Source organism: Trichoplusia ni (assembly GCF_003590095.1).
Source record: "Trichoplusia ni isolate ovarian cell line Hi5 chromosome 1 unlocalized genomic scaffold, tn1 tig00004053_group0, whole genome shotgun sequence".
NCBI classification, from domain to species: domain Eukaryota; kingdom Metazoa; phylum Arthropoda; class Insecta; order Lepidoptera; family Noctuidae; genus Trichoplusia; species Trichoplusia ni.
The window spans coordinates 29,460-39,422 of NW_020799574.1; the positions used below are offsets into that span (position 1 = coordinate 29,460).

The 9,963-nt window shown below is 48.4% G+C and overlaps 1 protein-coding gene across 1 annotated transcript; it reads right to left on the reverse strand.

The window, feature by feature from the left end:
• Positions 1–110: 110 nt before the first annotated feature.
• LOC113506149 (actin-binding LIM protein 3) lies at positions 111–9,750 on the reverse strand (the record flags this gene model as incomplete). The annotated part of the gene is made up of 15 exons (XM_026889002.1): positions 111–1,806; positions 1,893–2,138; positions 2,210–2,250; positions 2,631–2,700; positions 3,757–3,836; positions 6,484–6,629; positions 6,701–6,780; positions 6,980–7,140; positions 7,220–7,459; positions 7,545–7,719; positions 7,972–8,043; positions 8,302–8,659; positions 8,742–8,799; positions 9,001–9,158; positions 9,452–9,750. Coding segments are annotated over 15 exons (2,298 nt in total), but the record flags the coding sequence as incomplete, so codon positions are not given.
• Positions 9,751–9,963: the final 213 nt, after the last annotated feature.

The window sequence follows — 9,963 nt, forward strand, 5'->3', positions numbered from 1 at the left end:
CAGGAGTTATCGGGAAAGCAAAATACCATTTTACGTTGAAATAATTCCAGAAATGGTAGGACGTGTGTGTGATATAAGTATAGGTACGATGTGCAAAATAAAAGCAAATGTAATCGGAAATGCAGGTTTATTACTTTATAAGCATAGTCTTCACGATAAAAATCACTGATAAATTCCTTTCACTCGCTCTCAAATTCCTCATGACGTATATAATGTAAGTATGTAGTGACAGTGACGTGGTCGTGAGGTGACTGCCGGCGGGCTGCGAACACTGTACTGATTGCTATATCGAGCTAACCGTAACCGCACGCCAACATACATACATACATATAGCATTATTACAAAATAAACTCTATATATACATCTAGACACAATTCAATATAAATAATTTAACTCGTTCTCTCTCCATACATAACATTGAAAGCTAGCTTTACTTATGATTTACTTTACTCAATAAAAGTAGTTTTGTGAAGATGTGTGTTCCAAGTAATGAATCGCCGAAGAGCACCAGGAACAGCGACCGGTCCTGCAGGCGCTTGCAACGCGTGGCTCGTGGGGCTTCTTTTACAAAGAGCTCGGCATGTGGACACACTACTAACCACGCGCGTAAGATGTATATTGATAATCATAGTAGTAAAAAGCTTATTTTAAATATTTGATAAAAGATGATTTATTAATCATGACCTTTTATTTGCGAATGGTACAAGAACAAAACGTGTATGATAACAATAATTTTGAAAAAAAACTATAATGTAATAATTATATAAATTTAAGTGTACTGGAACAGTATTGTGTATATCCCTATACAAGCAATAGTATTGGATTGATATAATATTCGCGAGAAGCATTGAATAATAGGTGATATTATATGCGAGCGCCGCGGAAGGCGCGTGCATGTAGGCCGACCGGCGGCCAGCTTGGTAACAAGTTAGGCATATCAAATGTATGTAAGCTAACTATTCTTAAGTGTACCTTATCGATTATTGTTATTCCGTGGCCATTGAGATATCGAATGAAAAACAATACAATCATTTGAATATAATTTTATCTATATTGCAACCAAAAATAATATCTGCCTAGAATAAAATTAAAAACAATGACATAATTATAAAGGTGCTGCCAGCGGGAATAGCGACGGCGTGACGTCACACAGCCGGCGTTAGCCTCGCCCGTGCACAAACTCGCTCATTCACACTCCCCCACACACACACACACACGACACACAAACACACTAACACAGGCGCGTTACATATTATGACAATCTGATTATGTCCCGATTTTAAATCGATTAAAAAAATCACCTACTCGTCCGCTGCCCTCAAAAGCTGCACTTATAGCTACCGTTACATAGCGATATAGTCATCTATGTCCCAACTTAAAATCTAAATCAAAATATTTATCTTACATATTGTAATATATTTGGTTCTCACTAAAGTAAAATGAATTCCACGCGCCCACCCGAAATCACAATATATATAATACATATAGGTATCTGCATATATCTCATTTATAAACAAGGCATTAAAGAGCGCGGCGCGGCGGCCGCGGTCCGCGCTCTACACATTATGCTAATTAAATATATTATTATTATGTGAAACGTTATAATATCATCACTATACACGAATTAAGACGTAGTGATCGCTGGCAGATCGTCTAATAAAAAAATCGTAAGAATAATAACAACAAGGTGTTCTAGAAGAGCCTCGCGCGACGCTTGAGCTCGTTGCGGCGCCACTGCGGCAGGCGGTAGAAGTCCTGCCGCCCGATCTGCAGGATGGCCTCGAACTCCGCGTCCGACAGGTGTCGCTGCAACAACACACGCCGCGTTACACTCGGCCTCACACAGCCTCACCCACAGCAGCCCACAGCAGCCCGCAGCAACACGCACGCACCTCCAGGTTGAGGCGGTCCACGTCGGGCGGCAGGCGGTAGTTGGTGATGAGCAGCAGGTGGTAGGGGTACAGCTTGGCGGGCTCGTGCAGCAGGTGCGACGTGGCCATGTTGGGCAGCGAGCGCCGCACGCCCACGCCCGCGCCCACGCCCACGCCCACGCCGCTGGCCGACGTGTGGCGCCCGCCCACGCCCACGGCGCCGCTGGCCGCGCTGCTGCCGCGGATCACGACGCCGCCGTCCGTCGTCTGCAACAAGGCTCACACTCAGACCTCGCGCACGTCACGCACCGCGTCGCCGTGTTCTACGCCACACTCACCACAGCACTCCTGTCCACGTCGGTTATGGAGCCGGCAGATACTGCAAATTGAAACATAGCTTTAGTAGGGCAACGGGCAACGAAACAAACTAAGCGCCTTGTTGAATGGAAGCGAAGCGCTCATGCGGATGGAGGGACCGGGGGACGAGTGCGCGGGTGTCGGTGGGGGCGTGCCTACTGCTACGGATGGGTCGCGTGAGAGCGGGCGCGGGCTGCAAGCGGCGCTACTTACTGCACAGCTCCGTCCGCACTGCGCGCACAACACACAACACGGGTCATGTACACACTTGTGGAAATTACATCTTATACACGTAAAGGGGCTGCTTGTTAGGCTAGGTTAGGTTAACATTGTGAAAGCTGCCCCTTTTAATGTAGAATAGACATTAGTTCAGTTGTATTGTGAGTTTGACAAGGCACTTACTGTCTGACTTGCCGCTGCTGAAGTCGGTGCTATGCGTCTTGTCTCCCATGCCGCTGAAGGTGAAGTCGCCCTATAACGCACACGCAACACGTCTCGGTCAATTAGTGGCAGTTAACAGGGACACATTCATGCACAGTGCACTAATCAATATAACATACATTGACAAACATAAAGCTCTACGTTTTCTTGAAAAATTATTCAATACTGTCTTTAAATTATTTATATAATATTACATAATAAAAAAAAAAAATACCTTCATATGCAAAAAACATGTTTTTTTTTTAATAAGCAAACAGCATGCGATTTATGATGAGTTCATATAAAATCATTTGTAGGTAGGTATGATTGTGTAGATATCATGTACAATGAGGATTGATCACATCATAGCAAACTACTGCCTAATTAAATTATAGGGGAAGTGTTCTTCGATTGTTGTAAGCTAGTATTGTATTAAATTAAAAATAAGGTAAAAGATAGAGACCGGGTGAATAGAGTTTCAAGGGGGAATAAAAAAATTTGGCGACATAAAAATACTTTAAACATAATGATTTCATGAACAGCTTGAGAATGTTCATATAATTTTGATATTTTCTTTGTTAAACGTCCAAATTTTAACAAAACTTTCGTCCCTATTCACCCCAAAAATACCTCTATGCACCCCGTTTTACCGTACATCAAGGTATTTTTTGATTTGACAGATGTCTTCACAGCGCATGCTTCACAAAACTCATTGTCAGTCATGCAACTTAATGTAAATACGATACATTGAAACTTGATGATATCACTTCGTGAAAATGGTAATTCATAAACAAGCAACTTCGTATCGTGTACAGATAGCAGTGGGGCAGCTAGGTCACACTGTCGGGCCCCAGCGGGGTCTGGCGAGACATTACCACATGCATACAGAGGGACAAAACAAATCATATTTAGGATGGTACCTTACCTGATCGAACAATAAACTAAAAAAAATAGGATGTGTGTCGAGTTAGTACATGTAAAAACATTGCTACATCTAAGAGTAGGTGTGTAATTAGCTTGAAGAAGTTTAGGTCTACGGCAAAGGATGGATGTGTCATGTAGTTTGTCAGTCGTCGTCCTCACGGTGTGCGTGGGACGGGGTACTCACGGCGGTGGAGGAGGAGAAGGTGTGCGAGCGCGGCGCCAGCCCGTAGCCGGGGCGCGGCGCGGCGCGCAGCGACGACACCACTGCAACACGCGCTCATGTACCGCCGGCCGCGCATGTCGCGTGCGCGCGCGTGTGGGGGAGTGTGTGTGTGTGGGTGTGTGTGTGTACGCACCTGCGGGCGGCGCAGCGCGGCGGGCAGCGTGCTGCAGCGCGGCGCGGGCGCGAGCGGCGCCAGCAGCACTGCGCAACCACCAGCCTCACTACCTGCACGCGCGCGCGCCGCCGACCAACACTACCAAACTACACTCAGCTACTAAAACTAGTTTAACATTCTCGACTCCTAATATTTCCAACCGACTTCAAAAAACTAGGTTCGAAACTCCAAAATTGTTATTATTTTTGTTACTTCAGACTGAAGGAACCAATCTTATTGACCCTTCCTTTATTTTAATGTGATATAACTGTCATTTGAACCCATAAAACGTCCCCATATTGGCTGAGCAGATTTTATTTGAAGTAGGTTGTTACGTTGTTCTTAAAATAACATAAACGAAAACAAAACGAGTGTTTTAAAAGTAGTGTTGTCGATCAGCGGCGTGCGGGCGTGGGCGGCGTGCGTTACACTACGACAGCACTCGACACTGGTGTCTGTGTGTACACGTGTGCAACACACTACACGGTGTCTCAGTGGGTCACTACTACATGTTTAAGCAGACTCCTATATCATGGTGACGTCACCGCATGCGAGAAAACTATCTCGTTTTGGGAGAAGCACGGATAACGCAGGTGCAAATGCAAAATTGATATATTTCTATGTTTAAAGGGATATTTATTAATATTAAACGAATTATATATTGATTTATACCAACATAATCGATAAGATAAAATTAACAAATCAAATCAAATTATGGCTGTTGTTACTAATTATTTCCGTTCTTAAATAAAAATGCAATAAAAATTGATCCTATTCATGACATTTCTTTCATACACTATTACCACCTACACTATGGTGGGAAAGAGACAGTAATGTAATGCGCGTCTTAGGAGAGAAAGTTTTTTTTTCTTAATGTAATAAAAGCGTGAATCTCGACTCCACTGGATAATTTTATACATTTAAGGCAAATTTGAATTTAATTTTTTACTAAGTTTAAGATGAGGAATAAAATTTTAAATGTTCGATCTAGTTGCGTATTATTTAGTGCGAACGCAAATAATCGCGTCTTTTTCTACGCGGCATCTATGAATTGATTATACACCTTTCATGCATATTAGTGTTTAAACATGTAGTATCGATCCCCCCTACTGTGTCGTAGTGTAAGCGTAGCTTAACACGGATCACATGCAAACATTCAACACAAAATAATGGGCTACTTGACAAAAAAACTGTTTAGTCAGAAAGATTTACAAAAAATATCAGATACGTATTTTTTTCTGTTATCTCGGCTAGGCTAATACAGTAATTTAAAATCTCGTGTGACGTCACTTACTAGTAAGTTTTTTATAAGCAAGTGATGTTTTTAGCCCCCACTATCGAATTTAAGTGCTTTGATGTAATAAAATAAAAATAAGTATTCAATATTTCTTATAAATCTGTTTGACGGACTATACAGATTTATATTATTAGATTGTCAAATACCCTTTTTGCATATACGTAAACACGGATACAACAATTCTTCACAGTTGTAGGCATGGTTTGTCCCTGTCCACAACTGTGTTTGTGTGATTGTGAACTTGTGTACTCCTAGAGTGGTCACAGTTAGTGACATCTGCTACATGTTCACCTTATGCCGTAGTTATTATGAGTATCCCAAATTTTGATAGACTTTAGTTTTCTAGATGAGTTACTGATGTTCACAATCATACAATGACATAACACATAATACTTGGACAAAATAATTGCAAATAATCATTGAAGACAGCCGCAACGTTAGTAGGGTGGGGAGGGAATAATGGTATGTGGCTATAGGTTATTAAAGTAATCACAAATGATAAGAAGCAGCGAACGAAACAATTTTAAGTTTAGGTGAAGACTAACAGATAAAGCTTGAACTGCATGCACTACGACAAGACTTTGCGAACACAATCAGTTAGCGACACTCCGCCGTAGCCCGCGAGACTTCAGTCACCTTCCATTGTAAATGTAAAGAATGATCATGTGTTTTAATAACTATTCAAAATGAGCTGACGAGTCGGTGCGCTTTGACTACATTATAACTTTTGCGTAATGTATAATCGACAAAAAAGACACATGTTTAGTATTAGTCTACTTTATGATTGTATGGTTGGCCACAGTGTGGTGTAATGCTATAAGGCGTGAGTCTCGAGATGCGGGCTAGAGCGGGGCAGCCATTTGCGCGCTTATGATACAAACAGTATCAACATTCAAAATATACCAGCATAACATACTTGAATTTATTTAGATATGTTTCTGGTGGCAAATGTGCCTCAGAGTAAGTCTTGTCCTTCTTGAATTAAATATAACATTGGTATACATCAAACAAAACTACGGTATGAAAGACAAAGCGACGGCAGAAAGTTTGAGCGCGGACTAGCGGCGCCGCGCTCTCGTCTTTCACAGACACACGGCTACTGCACAACACTCCAGTCCATAGTCTACGAAGCAGCATAGAAACCTGTCCGCAGCGAGGCCGGCGTCCGCGGCGGGTTAGGGCTGGTGTGTGTATGGTGTTAGTGGCACACGCGACATGGGGGCGGGGCGGGGCTTACCGTTGTAGGTGGGGATGTGCGAGTGCGAGGCGTGGTCGGCGTAGGGCGCGTCGGGCGCGCGCGCCTCCAGCGAGCGCGACGGCGACGCGCCCACCGGCGACGAGTAGCGCAGGCGCGGCAGCGGCTCGCGCGAGGCCGACGGCGTCCTGCAACACAAGCCACGCGCGGTCAGCGGCCAGTCCGCAGCCCGCCTGGCGGCCACCCGCACGAAGCTCACCTGCTCGCGTTCCTGGGGTCTAAGTTCTGTTTTTTCCACTGCTGGAGCTTCTCCCTTTCCTTCACTTCTTTCAGGAACACCTGGAATGACGATGTCCAAAAATGTGAAATCGTGAATGTATGGTGGTGGAGGTGTAACATCAGTTGATAGTTAAAAGCGTACTAGCAAGTGACGTCACACTAGATTGTAAATCACTGTATCCCTTGTTTACGAGATAAAATATTATTATTATTATTATTATTAATTCCGAAGTTCCGAGACGAATTAAAGTGGGAGTACCTGTGCGATGCCGGTCTCTATCTTGGAGAGTTCGCGCTCCTCGCGGCGCAGCTTGGGGTCGATGTCGCCGTTCCCGTTGACGTTCCCGTTCTGCTTGCCGTCGGCCTCGTCGTCGCTGTCGGGCACGCCTTTGTAGGTGTCGGACCAGCGCCGCCGCCGCTCTGCAACAGGTGAGGGGAGGCGGGGTGAGGCGGGGCGGGCGCCGGGCGGGGAGGGCGCGGCGGGAGGGGAGCCACTCACCAGGGTCCGTGTAGGGGTAGGGCGGCGCAGGGAAGTCGTCGCGCTCGATCTTGGGCTTGGTGCCGGGCGGCGGCTTGTAGGCGGCGGGGTAGTGCGACAGCTCGATGGGCTCCTCGTTGTTCATGTGCGGCGACTTGGGCCGCGGCGTGTCGGAGCGGATGGAGTCCACGAGCGCGCGCATGCCGGGCCGCGACGACGCCTTGCTGCCGGCGCGGGACGACGCGCGCGTGCTGGCGGCCGCTGCGGGGGTCGGAGAGCGGGGTCAGAGCGGGCGAGGGGGCGCGGGGCGGGGGCGCGGGGCGGGGGCGCGGGGCGCGCTACTCACACGGCGGCCGGTGGAAGTGCGGCGACGTGGGCGGGCGGTCGTAGGGCTGCAGCGGGCGGCGCAGGTAGTTGGGCTCGCTCGTCAGGTACGAGTACGTGGTGATGCGGTGCGGCGACACGGCGCCCGCGCGGTACTCGCGCAGCACCAGCCCCGGCGACACGCAGCGGTACCCGTACTGCGCACACGACACTACAGCTGCGGCTAGCTCAGCCCGACATATGTGGCCATGGCTCAACACCAACATAATAGTAACAATACTATAAACTAGCATGCTGTGGTTCGTGATATAATAACTTGCAATAACCTTCTTTGGCAAGGAATAATTAAAAGATAATAAGGAATGTTGGCATACCAGCATTCAAAAGCAAACGAAATTTTTAAAAAATATAAAAAAAAAATCAAAAATAAATAAAGTGTTGTGACGGACCTTCCTGGTCAAGCTACTGTAGGGGCTGCAGTAGGAGCCGTTGACGCTGGGCGTGCGCGAGCGCAGCGAGAACTGCCGACATCAAGCGAGTGTCAGTGCGAGCGGCGAGCGGCGAGCGACGCGCGCCGCTCGCTTCTCGGACACTCAGGTGTAACGCAAAAAAATATAAAAAGATGCATCGTAAATAAAACAACAACGAACTAATCGGCCTCTATAACTAAAAGCAACATACAATAAACAAGGGTGACTAAAGGTACTTACTCAAATCAATGATTATGAGTGTCCGTTCTCAGTATAATTTAATGGAATATGTTGAGGTTCCAAGTGTACCTGCAGGTCGGCGGAGGCGCGGTCGTGCGCGGCGGCGTCGGCGGCGTCCAGGTCGGCGGGGTCGAGCGGCGCGGGCCCGCAGCGCGGGTGCCAGATGGCGGCGCCCTGCAGGAACATCTCCTCGCCGTCGCCGAAGGGGTCGCCGCACTTGCTGCAGCGCGCGCACGTGGGGTGGAAGTGGTGGTTGTCGCCGGCCTGCAGCACCTTGCCCGAGATGTACCGCTGGCAGTAGGCGCAGCGCACGCCGTACAGCCGCTGGTAGTCGCGCTCGCAGTACGGCACGCCGTCGCGCCCCATGTACTCGCCCTGCAGCACGGCGCCGCACTCGCCGCACGCGAAGCACCACGTGTGCCACTGCCTGCACACGGAACATGGCGCAGAGTTACATAGCCTGCGAGCCTGCGACCTCACCCGGGCCGACTGTTGACACGGCAGCTCACCTGTCCAGCGCGACCAGCGCCTGCCCCTCGGACAACTCCTGTCCGCAGCCCGCACATTCTGAAATTATAACACAGAGAACGAGCTCACTTACTTAACCCCTTGAATAAGCGCACTTGAAGCTTCTAAGTTGAGGAATATTTTAAAAGATGAAATGAAAAAGTGTTGACGTCCATTTGCAAGAAATTCAATTTTGTTGAAAGTTTGACTAGATCAAGAAGCCTGTGGAAGGTTTGACTGCCACAGTGTACGGAGACGCACCGTTCTGGTCGAGCGGCGCGGAGTCGGGGCGGCGCGGCGGCTCTGCGCGCGGCTGCGGCGCGGCGCGCGCGGTCTGCCGCTGCGGCGCCGCCACGCACGCCGAGCACACCACCTCCGCGCCCGTGTACGTCACCTTCTCGCCCGACGGGAACGCGCGCCTGCAACACGTGTTGGATCCTATTAATACCACAGTTGATACGCCGCCCTCCGCAGCTGCATCGCTCATCATGTTTACATAGAGACGCGTCTCACTGTGGAGTTCGCCGTGACCAGGTGTGCTTCTAAAATAAATCGATTTATGTATCCTAGTAGGGGAAGTTGTGAGTGACGGCGGCGGCGAGACTTGTCTCCATACATGGCAATACGTACAGATGGTCGCAGCCGCACGTTTTTACAGCTCCAATTAGGTGTGTATTGAGCATATTAGAAGTGAGCTATGTGGAGTACTGACTTGCATCGTGCGCACGTGAAGCACTTCTGGTGGTAGGTGTTCCCGAGCGCGGACACGACCTCGCCCTCCACGTACTGATCGCAGGCGGCGCAGCGCGTGCCGAACGCGCGCTGGTAGTCCTGCGGGCAGTAGTAGTGGCCGTCCTTGCAGAAGAAGCCGCCCTTGGCGAGCGAGGCGGCACACGTGCGGCACGTGAAGCACGCCGTGTGGAAGTACTTGTCCGACACGCGCAGCACCTCGCCGCTGCACTTGCCGCCGCACGCCGCGCACACCACTTTGCCTGCAACACCACCGCATACATATTACAATATGTCGTAAACAACACTTACTCACATTCCCTTCACAGTCTAAGGGAATATAAGTAAGTACACAATCATTCTTCTATAAAATAACCTAGAGGGCAGTGGACATTCTGTGACTTCTTCCTCTTTTCTGTTCTCTCTGATTAACAATATCTCGAAATGTCCATACTTCCATGCTTACAATAACATCGGTGCCGCGGTGGCATGTCA